The 21,764-nt window shown below is 30.4% G+C and overlaps 1 protein-coding gene and 1 long non-coding RNA gene across 5 annotated transcripts in view; both read left to right on the top strand.

Annotated features, from left to right (window-relative positions):
- Positions 1-21,764, top strand: part of LOC123006666 — a 44,876-nt gene that overhangs the window by 9,593 nt on the left and 13,519 nt on the right. For all 4 annotated transcript variants that reach the window (XM_044401324.1, XM_044401325.1, XM_044401322.1 and 1 more), the window contains 3 exons: positions 17,882-18,082; positions 20,415-20,531; positions 21,598-21,752. In XM_044401324.1, coding sequence (XP_044257259.1) covers positions 17,882-18,082; positions 20,415-20,531; positions 21,598-21,752 — 473 coding nt within the window. The remainder of the gene's footprint in view (positions 1-17,881; positions 18,083-20,414; positions 20,532-21,597; positions 21,753-21,764) is intronic.
- On the top strand, positions 649-2,806 carry LOC123006672. The gene is made up of 3 exons (XR_006412827.1): positions 649-888; positions 944-1,470; positions 1,521-2,806. It is a non-coding gene; the product is annotated as an uncharacterized LOC123006672 (long non-coding RNA).

The raw sequence follows: 21,764 nt of genomic DNA, 5'->3' as shown, positions 1-21,764 counted from the left end.
TTTATTGACTGAGATATTAAATATAAAAATTTCATACGATGCTTCACGATTATTTCAAATATACGGTAATATTAATTTCTGTATAAATAAAATACGAACAAATAGTAACAAATAGATTCGTTTATTAAAAATGTAAAGATATTAAAAAACAATTTTTGTTTCATAATTAATTTTAATTAATTTTTCAAAGTTAACATTTATAAGATGTCCCTGTTATACCTACTTGGTATATTAAACATTTTTTAGTGATGTTTTGTTTTCATACCTAGTCAATAAGATGTAAGAAGATGAACTCTCAAATTTTTAGTAATTTATAGTAATTTCAAATTGTCACTTTATATTCGTAAGTCAAAGTGGAATTTTTTTACTATAAAACTAATAAAATATATTTATTATTCTTATAGTTAATGTTTATGCAATGGTAAGTATAAGTACTTACATTTTGATAACTATGTTAAAATTAATTTTTTTTTTCATTATACTACAATATAATGTATTATGTAATAAAAAATATAGGTCTGCAGCTCAACTTGTACACTGCAAATAATGATTAAACACTTGTGGTTTGGAAATGGACTTTATTTTGATAATAATTTGAACCTTGTTGAACAATTTCTAATAACTTTCTCAAATGGTTACTGAGTATTGCAATTTATAAAAGAACAAATGCCTTAAAAATGTTATTTTTTAATAAAGTAATAAAATATTTTCATTACAGTATATGGATTATTTGTTTTCTTCAAATAAATAAGTGCGAATACGCGCCACTGCTCTCAGCTAATTTCAGAACTCCTCTATATTTATGAATGGATTCATCCGCGACGAGTTTTCGTCTCTGCGCATCCTTTCCATGGATATCCTTTTTGGTTTCTATGAACTCTAACTCTGGTAATGTTTATTTCTTGTTTGTTTAATTATTAATTATTATTGTTTTTTATAACAGAAAAGAAATTAGGAATTTTATGTCTTGTGTTTGGAATTATGTAATATTGTAAAAAAAAAGAAGTGTTGAGTCGTGAAAACGGTAAGATGTATTACTGGTTGCCGCATATTGAGAACATTTAAATATAAAATATTTTTTTTAGGAAAGTAATATTGGTTGCCTATGTCAGAGGATTTATTATGTTTTTACTTTTTTATTTAGTTATCTGAGGTTAATTTGGTTACAAGAATATTTCTTTTTCACAGAAATTAAGGTGTAATGATTACAATCTTTTTCTGCAGACGAACACATATTGCGTTGTAGCAGTAATTATCACAATATAATAAAACATCACATCATTTAAAGTTCATTTACCAAATAATATTTTCATTTTTTGTTTTGTTTCAGATTTAAATTTAATTGTATCAGAGATTTAGTTTATTAAATAATGACTTATAGATTTTATAAAAAGAAGCGTGTAGATGTGAAAAGTTGTATTGCTGGTAGTCGCTCGTAAGGGGAAAATTTTCGAATGTTTAAGTAAAATGGTAAATAATTAAATCAATTGCAATTGCAATTAGTTATTCAGTCGTTTTAGGGACTTAAAATACAAAAATTTACAGTAAGAATAAGAAGAATTTTACATGGAACAATACATTTAATATGCAACAATATATTTTTAAATGATACTGTTTAAGTTAAATTAATTTAAAATTATTACTATACATATTTTTCTATTTTTTGTGGTCATATATATTGAGGTGGTTTCTCTTTTATTTCCCCTTTTGGTAGGTTTGTCAATATGTTTGCCACCTCCATCTCTTGTTCATTATGTGATCTGTAATTTTTAAATTTTAGTTTCATGAAGTGCTAGGGATTTTAATTTACTCATTTGGTTCAAGTGTGACAACTGGAATAATTGCGTTTTCTTCCATTTGTTCAGTTGTCAATCTTGCCTCATTTATGTTTACAACAGGACTAAAACGTTTATTTTTTATTTTAATATTCTCTTGTGGCAAATTTTGTGACGGGATCGCCCCCCTTTTCAGTCTATAATTTTTATTAACATGTCCTACGGCACATATAAAAAATAAAGGGAAAACTTCAGCATTATTTATAATTACGTCTGTTAAAAAAGAAATCTTCATCGCGGAAATGTTTGCTACATACCCGCATATATTCAGTTATTCTATTTCTTCGCACAGCATTTCCCCATTGTAAACGTATTTTTTCGAAACGGGGAAAACTGTGAAACGAAATATTACTACCAACACTGTAAAATGTTTTGCAACCAGGTACGCAGCAGTACATTCTGCTATATTTTTTTTCGTTGTTTGGAGTTGCCATTTCGTTCCTGGTTTACAAAAAGTACGACACACGTGGCACGTTTATCACACAATAAGGAGTTGAAATTTTATCCGTAAGAGTGTGCAGTGACTGAAGCTGACCAATCGATCGTAATAATTTTACTTCATTGGATATACAGGGAATAGTTAGAAAGTAATTTATTTCGGAAAATATATTTTTGGCTTTTTTAACATTTTTTTGAAAATGTACTTAACTTACTTTATTTACTTCATGTTTGGCATACTGACTAGATAGGTGAAAACAAGAAATGTATTTTTTACTTTTTTCCTGCTCCCTAGTGCCTACAAATAAATATAATTTAAAGCGTCACCGAGTACATTGACACAAGTCTATAATTTGGCATTATTATGCCTAATCGAATTAATCGTATAATGGCGATAATAAATTTAATAAAAAAATGTATGGTTCTCTTCAATAAATAGGCGTCATGTTAAATTTATCGGCAACCAGTAAAACGCAATTGAATTGGAGAGATCTAAGGAATAATGATGATGTAAAGATTTATGAACTAATAAAACTGGACTTTACAGTGGCTTTCACGGTTTTGATATTTATGTCTCAACTCTTTAAAGTTTATGATTTTCAGGGCTGCTAACTAAATCATGTATCTTGCTAATTGAAAATAAAATAACCTATTATTAATGACCAAGTGAATGGTTTTTTAAACTTTCGCAAAAGTCCCGTTTTACGTTTGAGTGGATGCAGTTTCAATGTTTTTGCAATGAATCGCTAAACATAACCAATACAATTCTAGCATTGTTTACCTGAAAGTCTAAAATTTATCAGTTGTGTTTATGGCCACATACCATTTCTTTAGTGATAGTTGAGTGTTTGTTTAATGAACTTTTATTTATATGAGAAATTCTTTTAAATTTGCTATTTTGTGGTTCTTCTGTGGTGATTTTTAATCTATCAATCTATACCATTTCAATTGTATTTTATTTTGTGTTTTTTTTATATAAAATTACGTAATATTTGAGTAATGAGAAATGGTACACTGTCTAGATTATTGTAATGTGAGAACTCTACTTATCTCAAATTTTTATTTATTGACGATTTGAAATTTGCATATAATCAGTACGTACATTTTTACACGATCGGTTAACGCTTGACTCATTTATTTTTTCGAATATCTTAGTCTTGATGATGGTAATGGAATACTTAGCATATTTTTTCAATCAATCTGATATTTTGGTGTATTCTTTAAAAAAAAATGTTTTGTTATTTTTAAATAAGAAATAGTAGTAGCGCGCGGTAGGTAGGTGGAGTTTGTCGTGGGTTGTGTGGGAGTTCAACAACTCTAAATCAAAACACAATATAACGATGCCATAAATCAATTATTTTTAAAATTACAACTACATGTATGATTGTATTTTAATTTGACTTTCAAAAAACTTATTTTATATTGCTTTTGTTGTTTTTGAAAATAGGATTGTGTAGATTTAGCTTGCTTTAATGAAAACTGAAAAAATACGAGATGTTTCCAGTCTAAAGATATGCATGTGTTAGGTAATGGGGATATTTGAATCTAGAAATGTGCATTAGATTTAGTTTGGAATGTGTTCACCGAAAATAACAATGACAAAGTCGGATTTCAGGCGTCTATAATGTAATTTTTGTGAGACTTCTTAAGCCTGGTCATTTATCTTAATTTTCAAGAAAAAGTTATAATTAAATCGTGGAAAGTTTCATCAAATGCACTACATTGTTTAAAATGGAATGTAAAAATTGTAATTGTAATAAAATTAATTGTGAAATTAAACGTAAAAAGATTTCTAAAGCGCTTGTAGAACGGTAACTTTGTATTCAAAAATGTTTTCTCTTCTCTCAAATTGGTTTTTTATATGGCCAAATATGTAAATGTTGAGGCGTTTTATGATTGTTCTGACGCCATAATTTTTTGAAGAGCTTTTAACATCGTAATGTTCTAGTAAATGGGATGGGAATTTGCATAAATGTAAAGTTGCAACATTATTGTCAAACTACAGCAATGTCATATTTTTTACATTGCCTATAATTGAGAAAACAAATTAATTTGTGTGATTGCAGAATTACGCAGCAACACTAGATAACTAGATCTTATTTTAGACAGTTTCTAAGTAATTGTGTGACATTGGTTGCGCTTGTTCAAGGTGCATAATATTAAAAAAATATATTTTATTGACATTTCTTGCGTTTATTTAACACAGTAATTATTTTCTTACAAGGTTTTTAAAGGAAATTATTTATAATATCCCCGGAGTACTAGGAACTGCATTTGCAGAACGTTGTCATACCTAATTGACTCCACCAAAAATTAAAAAAGCATTAGAAAGTTCCATGCATTGTATTGATTTAAATTTAATTGAAAATTGTTACGCATGCATATAAAACCAACTGTTTGTGAACATTATTTCCACCACATATCATATCGTTTTCGTAATTTACTCTCTCGTTGTTTTAATTACTTGAGAGTTCGTTCTTCCTTGGCATTTACCCGAACGATTGTAACAAATGAGTAACCACATATTTTTCAAAATTGTCTTTGTTTGAAAAGCAATTTAAAACGTAGACTTAAAACTTAAATTGAAACGAGTGCAAACTACTTATACTGATTTCCTTAAAGTGTTTAAAACAAAAGTACCAAAAACCAGTATTGAAAGGAGTGGTTTTATTCACGTGCAAAAGGGATTATTCAGTGGTATTACTATTACTTTTGAGGGGGGTTGAAGGTTATTTTGTTTGGACCGGCTGGTAACTAAAGTTATACCTTTTTTTATCATGATTCATACAGGAAAAACATTTGAATATTATCATTGTAATAATTATGACGTGTATTATCTCGTTTTGGGGTTTTACTGTAATTAGTAATTACAGTTGACTTACTTTGCGGATTATAATTCTTGTTTGAATGTTTAGTTCTGTTTTACAACTTTTCTGAAAAGGAGCTATTTAGCCATTGGTATTTGGTAGTTAAATACCTTTTATGGTCTGTTGGCAAACCTACTTATTTGAACTGACATTTCTTTCAATGTCTGTTTCCTTCATTCCATGACACGAAACACGCGTTTCCTCAATTTTAGTAATTTAGGGAAAGGGGTGTTACTTTTAAATATCCGTTACACACACCTGAACGTAAAAACACCCTCTATATTGAACAGGAAGTCACCCATTAATGATCGATTGACATAAATGGTATTTGTACTTCCGTTAAAAACTTTAATATGTCACATATCAATATCACAGAGAATTGATTATCGATTAGTCAGAATAGCAAACGCGCTTTCAAAAGGTTTTGAACTCTCTAGTCTATTAATTATTATTATTATTATTATTATTTAATAGTCATTTCGTTGGTATTCAAGGCTAAATTAGAATGAATGGCCCTCTTCAACTTATTTGTTCAAACATGAGACCGAAATTAAAAGGAAGTAGCGGCATATTAACAACAAAGTGAATCTTCTAAATTGATGGTTCACTGTACTTACGCGTGCGTGCTATTAGTAATCGAAATAAGGTATTCTTCAACGTGGTATATAATAAGACAGCTGCTCCTTGATCCGGTAAACGTATTAAGTAGAGTATACCTTTGGGCACATTGGATATAACATTCGAGGATCGTTGGTAACGGATCTACTTGTTCCACTTAGATTTTTTTGGGAAAACTGTTTTCACCCTATCGAAAAAATGCGAAATTGCTAGGAACGCACGATGAGAAAGTGAACACTTGGCAACTACCGGAAAATCATATCAGATTTAAAACGTTTGTAGGGTGCAACGGTAAAAGCTGCTAAAATAGTTGTCAGTTTTCCAGTAGAGTTGAGTTGGATAACAAAGGTCAACAGTACAAATACAAGTGATTGCTGTAAACCAAATTGCTTCCTTAGAAATGTATGCAACCAAATGGTTCTCAAGCAAATTGTTGTAACAATGACGCATCGATACTTTTCCTGCAATTAGGCTTATCTTTGAACTCAGAACGTTTCCATGCTTTATTTTTCGCCATTTTAATAGTCATGGTACAAAATTGAATTGTAGATCGTATTTCACATTTTGTTATGCTTTCACTCACGGATATCTGTTATAAATAATTACCATCGGGCTAATGTTGATTTAGTTTAATTGTGGTCGCACTTTTTGTAATCATCGTAATTAGTTTGATCTTATTTTATGAAAACGCTACTGTTTGAAATTGATTGGAGTTGCGATTGCTTCGATTTCTTCCATATAATAAAATAAACAAGTCATTTGTTGTAATGAAATTTGCTATTAGACACCTATATGAGAAATTCTAACCAGAGCTGAATTATTAGGTGTAATAAATCGATAAAATCTAGAAGTGAATAGTCCATTCAATATAGTTCTACAACTAATTTAGATTCATAATTGCACTTACGAGAATAAATGGTGTTACATTAAGAGTAGTGTAACGAATTACCGACAAACAAAAACTCGAATTATAACTTCAATTACTTTAATTATTCGATCTGATTCAATTGACATGGAAACCAATACAGCAAAAAGTGTCGATATTTTATTGCATTTTGTTTTGAATTGGAAAACCAGGTGTAGTAAATATAAGATAAAATTAGGTATCATTGTGTCACCTTGATGATCACGACTAACGATACAAAAATTAAAAACTCGCCAAAACGAGTCAGTGTCAGGCAGCGACCTGTAGTCGTAAGAATAGAGGAAACACTTATGTTTTGCGTGGATTCTTTTTTGCCAATTTGGGCCATAACGGTTTTGGCCAAGAAACATATTTAATAATTATGGAAAGTACATAAACCGGTTGATAAAAGCAGTATTGACCCTTGTGATATTGAACACGCTTTTTAAATTGCACGGTTTTTTTGAACACATAGACTTTGGCTACAAATTTGTGGATGAAATTGAGCGTTCCATGGATGAATAAATCTGAAGTCAAAAGTAGTATATTGCATGCCAGTTACTCAAACGAATGTAATATTTACTAATTAGAACAGCAGCAGAATTCTTGATTATCATTGTTTGTAGTGTTATAGTTTAGAACTTTCTTTTCTATTTTATGGCAGAAAATAATTCTGATGATGTTTACTTTCACTATGCCCAATAGCGTAGTTTGTTTAAAAATTGGCAAATTTGTTATTTTCACCGCTTTCATTCAGAGTAGAATGAATAAGATAATTTTTGGCTTTCTTTAGTCTAGAGTCCCCTTTGAGTTGAATAGCCAATACTAATTTTAGAAGTTTTAGTGATGTCATTTTAAAACTCGTCTAAAACCGTATACCGTCTAGTTCTGTATAACTCGGTTAATGTCGGCGTCGGTCGGTCGTTCAAGCTACCAAGTTATTGTGGAAACCATCTGTACTGTATTCGTACTCTGTAAGTCTGTATCCACTCATTCCAATCGACTCTCGACTCGTGTTTTACGACACAATGCAACCAGTGCCAGTTGGTGACTGAGCTTGTTTGTGTGTGCGTTGTGGCGTTTTTGGTAGTGTTGTTGTTCAGGTGCTTAATGCAGGTGCGATATACGTACAGGCCATGGCTGAAATTCGCAGATGGTACTCTTGGGGATCTTGCTACTGAGCTCTATAACGTTACACGGCTGGAAATATTAAAGTTAGTATGGTTCACATTTCCTCGCACATGTTAGAAATGATTGTTTTACTCAGATAAATACACACAAGGGATGAAAACAATTCAAACTAAAATATGTTTCATTGAAAAATTTCGTTTCTTGACGTATTTAATTTTTTTAAAGATAGAAATAAGTGGAGTTGTGCGGTTACCGAAATAGATCGAACTTCGTTAGTTTACTTTATTTACTGTCGTTTCCGTCATTGAATATTTTTGAATGCCGGCTAATTTTAACTACACACGGTTACGCTTCAAGGGCTCTTATTTTGATTTTATTTCTCATTGGTCATCAAAGTGCAAATTTTGTTATCCAGCTATTGTATATTTTTATCAGCGTGTAAACAATTTGATAAGAATTACTCATCTACCTGACGAATATGTTGTGCTAGAGACTGTAATATCAACACTAAGGTACAGGCTCTGTAGTATTATTCAACTATTTTCAAGGAGTGAAAAGCAATTAGTCAAAAAAAAATTAATATGACAATTCATTTTGAAGAAGAAACTGTAACAAATTGATTTTATTTTCCGGTTATAATTCGCATCGCATTTATTATCTCGTTAGACCAACAGTATTTCATTATGATCGGCGATGAGGCAGCTCAAGTTTGCCTCTGCACTTGCATATTATAGAAAATAACATGTTTATTAATATTGCAAATAAAAATGTTAATTGTTTGTGAAAGTACAAGCAATTGTTCGAAATAAACATGTTATTTTGCTCAATTTCAATCTAAGGGAAAGTATGTAACATTGATATAGTAAATTTAAATATTTGCCATCGAATTATGATTCACTCCCAACATCTGACATCTGTTGTCAATACAATTATACTGTACTATCAAGTTTCCCTCTAATTTGTTTTTTTTTGCATTCTAGAAATTTTTAATAAGCGAGTATTGTTTGTCAGGGTATTGATGACGTATAATGGTATGTAATGATTTAACAATGGATCTGGGAGATTTCTAATAAGCTTTCTCACATCAAAAGGGATTCGAATCGAAAAAACACCATTATACAAGATCGGAGAAATCACATTCTGTCATTCAACATGTAAAAATGGGATTAAAATGCTATCTCATCGTGAAATAGAATTTTCTTTCTTGTTTTGACAACACTGCTGGGTGTTGAACAGTTATTTTGAAAAAGTTTCATCATCTAAATCAATTTGTTTAGGAAGTCATTGTACGCTCGTACTGAATTTTTCAGAATGTATACTTTTTTATGAGTTTTGCAATTTTTGTTTTCACCTGTTTCGGACACTAAACTAATGGAGCATATCCATAGAGTGGAACTTAACAAAGAATTATTAAATCAATTCTATAAATGTGTTAATTAATAAACAAAAAATGTGAAAGTTGTTTGAATGATATCATTTAAAATTTAGTGGTGTTGGCGTGATTCGCGATTTGAAAAAAAAAATCCAAGGTTGAAACATTTAGAATCGTGGATAATCATTTTGTTTCGTGGGTAATTAACCCATGGTTGTTTTTGTATTTTTTTTTTCTCAAACAAGATGACATCATCTTTGATCATTTTCTAAGCATTTTGTTTATTTTTTATCTCTTGTATAAACATTTAGTGTTTATTTTTCGATTTCATTTCTCCCGCGAATATGTAGATTGTTGATGTCATTACTATTTCAGTAGCATCTGTGAGTGTGAGAAGTGAGACTAATTTTAGAAGACGGAAGATAGAGAAAACTGACTCAACGGATGTCCTGTAGATACGTTCAAGTTGATTTCAAGATGAGCGTTATGACTCTTAACATTTTTGACATTGGTACTACTTTAGCATAAAGTGAATTGTAATTACACAACATCACTTAAACAAAGGAGTAAATTAGTAAAAGTTGATACCCACTGAACGCTCAATAGTGGAATGAATTTTCTTTCGTTCCTTTTGTGCCTACACATTTATTCATCATCACGCTTTTAAGAGTAAAAGCTTCATTATTGCTACATTCTTCAACGTATAGCATGAGTTTGAAAAAAGTTACAAGTCACACCCTACTTCACATGCATCTGATTCCAAACAAAAATAAATTACAATGTTATGCCTAAATTTGATGTAAAGAATCATTACAAAACGTTTTTTGTGCAAATTCTTTCAAAATCTAATTTTGGTTATTTCTTTTTCAGGTAAGTCAAGACGTGCATTGTCACCAGAGAGTTAAGCCTGCTATGGTCTATGATTTTCATTTCAAATTTTTTGATGCAAAATGAATAACTTGTGTGTATAGTGCAGAACGGTTTTTTCCCGAGAACTGTATTGGCAGTTCTTATTGACCTATTGATGAACTGAAGAGTAAACGGGATCAAAAACGTTTATTGTAATTAGCCACCTCGATTATTATTCTCGCTACATATAAAATACATGTATCAATCAAGCAGGCGCGTATACGCTCACTTCACATAATAAATTCAAAACAGGTCTGCAGTTATACATAATTATATGTAGTGAAACATCTTTTATCGGGTTTGTTGATTTTAACACATTGGCAATGTTTTACTTTCAATTCAATTTTTTTATTATTATTATTATTTTCTTGAAAATCATAGACAGGATTTTTTGGTGAGTAGGAGTATTATTTACCTCGTCAAGAGGTAAGTTATTTCTGATAAGGAAAAGACGTATGCTTGATTTCACCAATTTAGAGGATTTGAATTAAACATGAGTTTCTCTATATGGGTTAAATTTGTAAATGTCTAAATCTGGTAAGATATGATAATGCTAGCACGATTTAGAGGGCATCAGCCCGTTTCTCATCATTTTTGTAATTTAACAAGACGAAGAATAAATTCACTTAAGTCGCCTACGAAGCCCATCTTAAGTAGGCGGCATAAGCAACCAAGTAAATTGCTTATGCATATTGTAGAGCCGATAAAAATTGAGTATTACCACATCCCAACTCTGACGATTATTTTTAACTCAGTGACGAAAAATCTGTTAATTGCATGACGATGCTAACAACCTTCCATAAATTAATGAAGGCCATTAATTTTGACAAAATCGCCAAACATTTAAGGAATTCGATGCCACCGATCGCAATGCCAGAGCACAGCTTTCGGACATGTTGGGTCATTTTATCTCTTCGCGTCTGAGGTCATTTTGGCGTCATAAAATTTGGATCGGTGCATTCAGTCAATTCTATTTTCGTTAGCCTAGTTCCAGTTGCTAGATGCAAACTATTTAGGTTGACTTAAAATAAATTCGGAATTCATATTTTTTGGTTTTAATTTGAAGCTAGGCAACAGGATACCTGTTTACCAGTTTAAATTAGTTGAACAAAGACAATTACTATGAGCGAACTACAAACACAAACCTGTAATTATTAAATAAAAACACCCCGTTATCCTAACACACATAAATTGCCTACAGGGCTGTTTCAATTCTTTATGTGTAACTATCGAAATAGTCCGCTTCTATACAGATTAAGTAGGTAATTATCGTTGCCCTTGAGGTAATTTTTTTTACATCACGAAAACTGCCTTACATTTCTTATATCATTTCTATTTATAAATGTTTGTACTTTTTAGTCTATCTATCGACAAAATTTTTTGTTTCTTTCTTATTTCGTTCTATTTTGTTTTATTAAGTGTGTCTTATTTTATTTTCATACGAAGCCATTTTATACTTCCTTAATTATCACCGCTATTATGAAGGTAGAATTGAGAAACTCACAGCATGTACAGATCCACTTTCGTACCAATTAAGTTCAGTGTTTAGCGGGATTACAGCAAGAAGCAAGTCTGCTTTACTTTTCTCTTTAATGATATTCGGCGATGTACTTTTTTATTTTACGAAATCAGGCGACCGAAAAGTTGCTTCATCAAGTCATCACACCAAAATTAATAATAATTCTACCGTCAAATCAGCGTTCATTTTGAGAATTTACGAAGTATCTGTAAAATTAATGATAGATGTTTTCCGTTTGTAATTCTCAAATGAAAATTATTTATAGTTCTTTAAAAATGTAATAAAGTCAATTTAGTGGATAATAAACAGACAGTTTAATGTTAAGTTTACACTATTTGAATGTAGTAATTTGGCAGTAGTTTGAATTTTTGAACAAAGAACTTTATTTTCGGTTTTCCTACTTCAGGAAAATGAGATGTTTAGTCATGAAATATTTTTGTTCCACAGTATAGCATTGATTTTGTCTCGACCCTGACTGATAATTAACGTTTTCTGTAGGTTTTCCTTATTTTTGTAGAAAGATTTTCTAAGCTTTAATTAAATTTAAACTATGACAAACTGCGGAGAAAAATCAATGAAAAGATTGAAACTGAAACTCTTGTGGTAAGCCGCCATCTAATGTTTAGTGAAAACTTTCTAACGTAGGTGCAAGTGACAGTTCTTGAGGTGTTAATTAGATGTGGTAACTTTGACGGGAAGTTTATTTAATTTTTTTGTTAGTTGTGCTTTGGACTAATAAATTATTATTTTTAATTTAAATATTTGGTTGAAAAATTAGTTGACGCTAATTAATTTTTATTTTTTATGTAATTTAAATTGGGAGTATAAGTGTAATTTTTTAAGCAACAATATTGCAGACGTTTCATTGTGTTTGAATACAAATATTGGTGAGTTAGCTTTTTATCGGAAAGTGGTTTTATCGTTTTTGCTTTATTAATTGAGAAATTGATAAACAATAATAATGTGTTATCCAAATTAATTTATTATAGTTGATGTCATTTCTGAAAGCAGTTTAACTTTCTTTTCTTTGAGAATTCTTTCCCGATTTCCGGCTTATAAGCACTAACTAAATATAATACATATTTAGACACTATCATTAAATGAAAGTAAAGGAATATGTTTTTGTGTCAAATTTAACCACCTTATATTGCTTTTCTTTTCGGGGTTGCAAATAACAAATTTTGTTTGTCAAGATCATGCGAAGATTGATGCACAGTCATTGAAGATAACAACATTTTCAGGCGTTGAAATTTAAACCGTTTGTGGTGAGTTGTAGAACCTTCATCTGTATATAATTTTACTTCGGTAAAAACATTAGCGAATCAAGTTTGTAAGTAATATATTGATTAAATTGTAGACATGTGTAATTTTAAATCAAGCGGTGTTACATTGTCGATGGCGTAACTTTTTGTTAATGACATTTATTCGTAATTCCTTTGTTTTTATTATCTGATCAGGGGGAATATTGAKCTCTGTATAGAAAATATGCCAACGGGGGTGTATCAATTATCTGAAACAAAAGCTGACATGTACGATTTTTCTCATGATAGGTTTTTTTGACACGCATTCTCTCCTATTTTTACCAAAAGGAAATACTAGTAAATCATCAATGACCAATCTCTTTATATTTAAATCGATTCTTGGATCGAATTTTTCACAACAACTGCTCTCAAACTCTGTGGTATCACAACATAGTTCGAACTGTTACTCTCGTTATAAAAGCTTTTTGTATGTTGTACTGAAAAGTTTTTATAATATCTAGCGTGACAAGATTTAAATGAGATCAAGGAAAATTTCGTGTGCGAACATAAACAAAAACTTGTAGTGTAAAACCCTTAAATATTTATCTTAAAGTTTTTGGCATCTGGTCGGATGCATCTAGAAAAGGTGTAGCAGCAAAAAACATATGTTAAATGAGTGTTTGTTAAATCATAATTAATGATTTTGAAAAATCAATCAAAGTTTAATAACCGGTTTCGAGATGCTAAAAGTTTGAACATTTGGTTCCAAGCTTGTTCTAGACCCAACAAATCTCAACTCATCGTTTTAGGTCATGAATTTTTAGAAGTCTATAATGAAAAACATAACCGTCTTATGGTATGTGATGAACACTGATAAAAATTAATAAAGGCCACCTTAATGTTTTTCCGGTCATGTCTTGAATATTTTTTTCTGCAATTATCGAAACGGTGTATTTACCAGCCTTAAAGAAATTCGGTTAAGGTCTCACGTATGTGATTAAATTTTGGTTATGCTCTAGTTCCATTTTAAAAGAAGCGCAGTTTTGGTGGCCTGAAATCGGATAAATATATCATCTGGCAGGCATTAAAATTCACACTATGCTTTGTATCAACGAATGTGATAATTGTGGCAAGAGTTTATTCTAAATTCACTGTTACTGAATTAGTTAATCATTCGTCAAGTCTTCAAACGTTAAAGCTTAATTAGAAAAGCCAGAAATAGCTGACTGATAATTGCTGCATTCCTAAAGTATTGTTTTACAACAGAATTGTAGAAATAAATTGCACCAAATCTCCACAAATCTTTTACTGAATTAAGATAATTGTCTCCGCGTGCAACCAGATCAAACCTCCCACAAACTTATTACAGATGTATTTGCACGCCGAGATGTTATAGATTGCGGTCTCTTTGTTCTTTCAAGAGTTCACAGAAATATGTTCTTTGTGGAAGTTAATTGATCAGATTTTTTGATAAGTTTTTGACCTAAAAAAATTAAATAAGTCATGATCACGTATTGTCGGTATTGAAGATTAAAATATGGTAATTCAAAACAGTAACGTACGAGGAATCGGATGTTTCAGTAAAAGTGGTTTGAAACATTAATTTATACAAGGTATCCGATTAACATAATCATGAATTATGGTAATGCGTGAATGACATTTCTCCTAGTGATCATAAATTTGTTATATGGATAGTTAGGTCAGGGACGGGAGTGGTTTTGATAGATTGTATTTCGTTACTAGACACATAAAAGAATATCTCAATCTCTTTCGGACACTTAATTTGAATTTGACAGCGTGTAATTCTGACAATTAAGCCGCCTTGAATTAATCTAGAAAAATACCAAGAATATGACACATCTTGTCTCTCGAATAAAAATGTTGCAACAAGCCTACGGGGAAGCAGGTGCAACAGTCTTCTTCAAATTTTGAGTACTGATTCTTTTAATTAAAGGTAAATATTGCATCACGCAAGCCCAAGTACTAAGCTTATTTGTGTTGAAAATGAAATTTAGAAATTTCTGTTTGTATTGTATTTAAATACGCAAATTTCAGGTGTATAAAAGTTTGACCATTTGGTAAATAGTGCACAGTAAACTTTTTTAATGAGATTTCTAAATTTTATTAAAAGTTCTTGAAAGCTACGATTTTTGCGTTAAATTGTATTGATTGTACTATAACCTAGATTGTTATTAAGGGGTTCATTTAACGAAAAATTAAAATACATTTGACATACTTATGATAATATCAATTTAATTAAATTAGTAATAATTCGTGTGAGTTTGCTCTACTTCCTGTTTAGTTACGGATTTTTCATTTTAGGCATTGCAATTCGATATAATAATCGATTTGACTTCCTCTTTTTTGATTCCTATTCATCGTTGGTGGTTATATGAAACTTTAATATTACACAGTTCTTGACACACTTACGTCCCACATTGAATAGATAATGTACCGTGAAATAAAATGTAACTTTTCGTCGTTGGTTCTGCAATATCTCCTATGTAGCTTTTTTAACATCGATTGTACTTTTTTACACCTTTTAAAAGACTATTTTGGCTGTACCTACGGGATGGTAATATCTAATTTGATCTGAAAAGGCTCAAATTGTAAAAAAATCAAATTATTAATAACACACGACTTTTGCTGTTTTTTACTTTTTGACAAATTATTATTGGACATAGCAGATATTGCAGAATCCACGACGATTTGTCAGAATTTTATGTGCATTCGGGTTTGGCTTTTTTGTTACCATCGAAATTTATTTTTGGTAATTTGTAAATTAGTGTCTATTTATCGTAGCAGTTATATATATGTTCACCCAATTCCGGATGAGAATGTAGATGTTAAGTCTATTATACCATGAGCGTTTTCTTTGCTTAATTACTTTATCGTTCGAATAGCGGGAGTTTTATTATCATCATGGGTTCTAATGACTAGATCTTTTAACCCAATAATTTAGCAACTGACGTTCACTGGCGTTATGAATTAGCCTAAATTATAAAGCGATTTACAGTAAAACTTTACCCATCCGTCATTTTCTGATGCGTAAATAATTCGAAATAAAAACGCATTCTATTTAATATTTCCTGTTTAACACACAAAAAATATAGACATGGATCGTGACAGTTTAGTCACCAATTAAAAACTTTCTTGATTTTGGCTAATTTTCTAATTAATGTTAATTTAATTTTTTTATTTCATTAGTCTAATAAATAAATTATACTATGATTACATTTTAATGGCGTATGAACTAACGATGTTTTTAACTGTTTCCTCCAATGTTCAAATTAAGGAAAATAAAATCTACTTGTACAGAGTTAATTAAATTTGGCAAATTTCATTTTGGGGTGTGTCTGTGAAGTATGGAAATTTAACTCAAACACACCTAAAACGCCCAATGTTGAAAGATGTAAACACGTATTTACCTAACAAAGCAAAGCGCAACATCACTTATTGATGGTTGTTCTAAGAACCGCTTACAAATAAGGATGGCTCAAAAATTATCTTTAAGACAAAGGATTTATTAGCGAGTGCATAAATGACTCCCACTTGATTAAAGTCACTTGTCTGGAACAATCGGTTTTAACCACAGGTTACAAGACTTTTTGTTTTTTGGACTATCAGAATATCTTTTTTTTTTAGCCGTGACGAGATTTGTTGCTTGATAAATGATAGTATCGTATGATTTTTTTTGTTTTTCGTCTGGGTGTTACAGTTTGGTTATCACTATTGATCATTTTATCTCAGCTTGGAAAGCAAATTTTTAATAAAACGTGGTAGTTATTATAATACTACTGATAATATTGATAAAATATATAAATAAATACCTAAAGAGATAAAATTGTGCCTGGTCTGTCTACATATTTTTATTGTGATAAAACATATCTAGTTTCTAGAATAGTTTGGTTGATGTTTTTAGAGGGTGGACTAGTATTTTTGTACAGAAATTAAAGGTCGTTAACCTCGTTCGATATGTTTTTTATTCCATAACAATAAAAGGGGCACGCATTTGGGGTGATCGATTGAAACGTCCATAATTATAGGGCACGGTTTCAAGCTTCGATTATTTAAAAGTGTGTATTTTTCAAAAAAAAAAAAACCTATAAAATATTAAATACGGGAATACCTATTGCATGCATAAAATCATTACACAACTGTGGTCCTGAAACTGGTCCCTGCGGCACACCTATGCTAATTTCTAGTTCTTTCAATATTTTTCCACGAACTATAATAGTTTTTTTAAATAGTTAAGCTTTTATTATGCATGATGAGTATTAAAATATCATGGTCAATGATCAGGGCTACATCCTCTGTTACAATAACGTCATCTGCTATTTTTACTAGTACTATAGAACAAATAATGTAAAAGGGCAATAAAGTTTTATTACTTTTTGATGTTAGTTTAATGCATAGTTGGTAAGAATGGCGTGGTTTGTGTTTGGAGTTCCATAAATTTTTTACGGTGTACCTACAGGGTGAATCAAGTCGCTTAGGATGGTTAGGAATGTTTGCATTTCATGTTAGTGTTTAGTTTGATTCACCCTGTATAGCGAGAAAATGCAAATATTTCTGTTATTTTCTCAAAACGTTAATTTTGTTGCCTGGTGGATATGAAAATGTTTTAGTTTATGTAAAAAATTAACGAACCATGTAATTGTTGGCCTATATTCTCGTAGGCAGTGGAAAAGTGCAAAATTAAATCTCTTAGGAGAGAACAGCTTCCTAATTGATCCAGAGAAACTCACGGTAGTTTAAGCCTAAGATGGTAGTTAACTTACATTAAAATAGACATTCATGCGAAAGAAGAACGTTTCTAATATATTATTTAAATCACAACCATCGGTTGCAATGTTATAATTTACAAATAAGTAGAAGAAAGTAATACGTTGGACGTTACTCACAACAGAGGATTATCTCGTCGGTGATCGTCACGATTTTAATAAATCCGGCAAAAGCTTGTATTTAATGGTTAATTTCTTGATCGGATTCATGTTAGTCATGACCTTGTTGTTATTGAAAGTTAATTTTATTCTTTTTGTTATAGGTGCTGCACCGGGATATTGAAAATCACGGTAAAATTGTGAGTTCAGTGGTAAAGTTGTGCAAGAGACCCGATGCGAGTTGCAACACTGTCAACGTCCGGCGAATTGCGAATGGCCTCGAAAGGCGTTGGCATCTTCTCTTCTTGCGATCTTTAGAATGGCAGTGCTACTTGGAAACTTTATCTAAAAAAGAAAATTGCAGGGTAAGTATCTCTATCCCCAGAAACACGAAGATAACAAGCCACCAACACTGGATTTCCGCTTTCAACTTCAAAATCACCTTGTAAATTGCAACCAATAATTTAGATAATGACATGAGGTGTTTTCAACCAACATTATTTACATAAATTTTCGCGTGATAAAACAAGATTTAAATAAATAAACAATATTTATAACGACTGCTGTTTATAATTTTTTCTAATCCGTTGGAAATTGCAATTAATAAGTAATATTTCTTTTTTAATAGTAGTAGGAGCACTCACGTTTACTAAATTTATGTCATCTAAAACCACATTTTCATAAATTTTTTAGTAGTAAATCAAATTATAAATAATGTAAACACGGAAGAAAAATCGTCAATTTTACGCATGCAGAATAAAGTACACATTCTTCATTACGTAATATAATTTATAAGTCATAAAACGATTTGTGGTTTGGCAGAAATAAAATTCATTGTTTTTAACAACAATGGAAATTAAGTAAAAGCGTGTTTGTACCATGATTGCAGAAAGTACAAATAATATAGGTGTAATCAAATTGCGCTCTCGGTACTTAATTACATCTGCAAATATCTAATTGGATTATTTGTGATTCGATCTGATCTCAACAATAATTACTAATTAGTCCCGAATAAATTGCGGGCAGGTCAGTTCGCTCCTACTATAATTTATTTTCACGGAAGCTCTGAAAATAAAGCTGTAATTTTGCTATCTTTTTTTATTTGAAAAAATCTCATCATGCATTTTGCGTGCAAAATAAGAATATGATGGAAAAAAATAAACAGGAGTGAGTGTAACATGTTCGAATTGTTAAATAATAATGATAATTTAATTTTATTACATCTTCCGTTCTATTGTTATTCTTCAACATGTGTCCGCATAGTTGAACAATGCAGTAGAAATTTGTGGGCATATGATGCCTCAGGGTTTGAGTTTTATATGGATGATTCTAGCTTTACTAAAGAATTGATTCTTTTAATTTATAATTACTATGAAATGTACTGAAAATAACATAAATAATAGTCAGCAGAGAGAAAGGCAATTTTTGCAAATTTTTACCAGTGTGCAATTAAGTTAGATTCTCATTTATTTTCAAGATAAATTTATAGATAACAAAGAGGAATGGCAAAAAGAATAACGACCAGCCGCATTTTTAACCATTTTCTATCTTATCTTCTATGTATGTTTTGAAATTAAAGTAAAGAAACAACGCTCGTTGCTTTTGCTTTTTAAAACCAATAATCGTAGGTTTAATTTTCCCAGAATTATCAGTATTTAAACAATTTATAATAAACACATTTTTGTTAAAATAAACTGATTAGATTTAGAATTACAGTAATTTTATGTTGCTTTTTCAATAATTAATTTGACCGTGAAAACTACAGTTTGCCTAGACGGTAGTTGCGTGTTTGTTTGCCTCTTCAGTTATGAGAATTTCGCATAAATCTGCACCGCACATTCATGTAAAATTTTATTTTGTTTCCTTCGCAATATTTGTTTTCTTCAGTGAGCCAAGCTACGTATCATTAAATTCATTAGACTTTTTAAAATAGCCCAATGTAAACAGATATTTTCTTTTAGTGGCACAGTTCATCATGCGCTGGAAAATACAATTTTTTGTTTACTTTCCGGTGTGTCTGCGACTTATTTATAATTCATAGATATATTAATAATGTGTTCATTTAAAATATTAAAACTCTTTTAATAGACACTAAAAATTATGATAAAGTGAGTCATCAAACAATTAAGCCAGATGACATCTGTTGAATATGTACTCGTAGCTTTATGCACTTTGAAAATTATAAATTTCATTTGAAGAAGGTTTTATTGATTATTTCTTTCTTACGTGATTAATTTAAGTTCATTTAGAAAATACGGGTCGTTGGTTCAGGAAGTTTTACTTCTATTAACTTATAAGTTACAACTTTATCGATTGTGTAGGGTGAATGACTTGTTCATCTTTCAATTTTTTGGTGGGCTTAAGTTTCTGCGAGTGACAACAAGACAGGTAATACAAAACTGATTTTAAGAAACACTACTTGCATTATTCATTTGGAAGACACGCGTATTCGGTGTTCTGAAATTTTTCATAAAACTGAAATGTAACGGAAAGCTTATTGTAGTAATGCGTGCTAGTTCAAAAGTTCATAGACATAATGTTCCTGTTCCAATTTTGGAACAAGTCTTACTAATTGCAAACATGCCTATATGGAAAGTTGCTTCATTAGTTTTTGCAAATAAATCTACTCACCATCCTTCTTGAAATTGATGCTAATCAATCAGAAAATTTTTCTACGGAATATTTTTCCTTTTTCAGAATACATCGACCTCATCTGATGAAACTGACAGTGACTGTTATGAGGAACCAGTAAATAAATATCCACGATTGAGCAGCAGGGATCATTCTGGCATTGAAAGCAGGACATCATCTGAGGTAATTAATTAACACCGCAAAGTTGGGTTTTTTCATTTTATTATGTTCATTAATGTTACAACATTCATAATGGTGTTTTTCATTCTTGGTATTGATGCTGCAATAATGCGTTTCTTTTGTTCAAATTTTGTCGTAAAAATTGTTGAATAAATTACAAGGATACACATCTATTAACGGGGAAAAAATTGAAAACTAATCATATGCGTTTATTTTCAAATAATAAAACCGGAATATCTTATTTGAATTTTAAGTTTATTGAATGAGGTAATTAATTAATAGAAAATAATAAATTGGTAAATCAACTTTTTTCATTAATAAAAATGTCAACTTTTATTGATATCAAGTGTTAATACATGCGAATTCATTATGCCACCAACAAAACAGACTTGTTTGATGTTATTAAAAGTAATCCGTTTTTATTTATTTTTTTAGCTTCTGGTTTTAATGTTAATAATGTTAATTTAATAATTTTCAACGGCCTTAATCAACATTCAGACAGTCATTAATACACATTTATGTTTAATTTAATTTTGAAACTTTAATTGTTGTCTAAAATCGATGTATGAAAATTAATTTATAATTTCTAATTGACGAGTTAAGTGATCAGTGTTGTTTAGTAAGTTATATTAATTTCTAAGATATTTTAATTGGTTAATTAAAACTATTAATTGACTAATCCGACAACCCTGGTAATTACTTCATTATTTACTGTTACATAGACTGAAATTTCATATTAATGATACTTGTCGTGGTTTGAAATTTAAGAGTGTGTAAGTATTTGAGTGAAATGGGAAATTAACATGAGTTTAAATTAAGAAAGGGTAGACACATTCCTCTCGAGAAACGAGACTTTTAAATTATGTTTACCTACTTTTGTGTTCTATTTCTGAAATAATTATTTATTGTAATTGCAGTTCTTATTACCTGAATTACGTCGTATCTATAGTTCGAATTTATTAGGTGTAGAAAATAACTTTCTCACTTGAAAGGAAAATCATCAGATGTTTGTTTTATCGAAATAGAATAAAGTTTTTTTAAAGTACTTATTTGTGTTTTTTTTTTTTAGAATGAATGTGGTTATAATCAGGAAATATCGAACTCTTCCTTAATATTTCAAGACGTAATGAACAAGAACGCCGCAACATTGTTTACCCAAACAAGCGAAGATACAGTAGATGGTAAATGTTTTAGGTTTGGTGAAGATACATCACATTTCACAAGGCAAGTCAATGA

Source organism: Tribolium madens, unplaced genomic scaffold (genome assembly GCF_015345945.1).
Source record: "Tribolium madens isolate multiple individuals breed KSU strain unplaced genomic scaffold, Tmad_KSU_1.1 Scaffold_2;HRSCAF=44;Tcas5.2_LGX, whole genome shotgun sequence".
NCBI lineage: Eukaryota > Metazoa > Arthropoda > Insecta > Coleoptera > Tenebrionidae > Tribolium > Tribolium madens.
The sequence above is the reverse complement of the archived record's forward strand: the minus strand, read 5'-3'. Positions and strand labels throughout refer to the sequence as shown.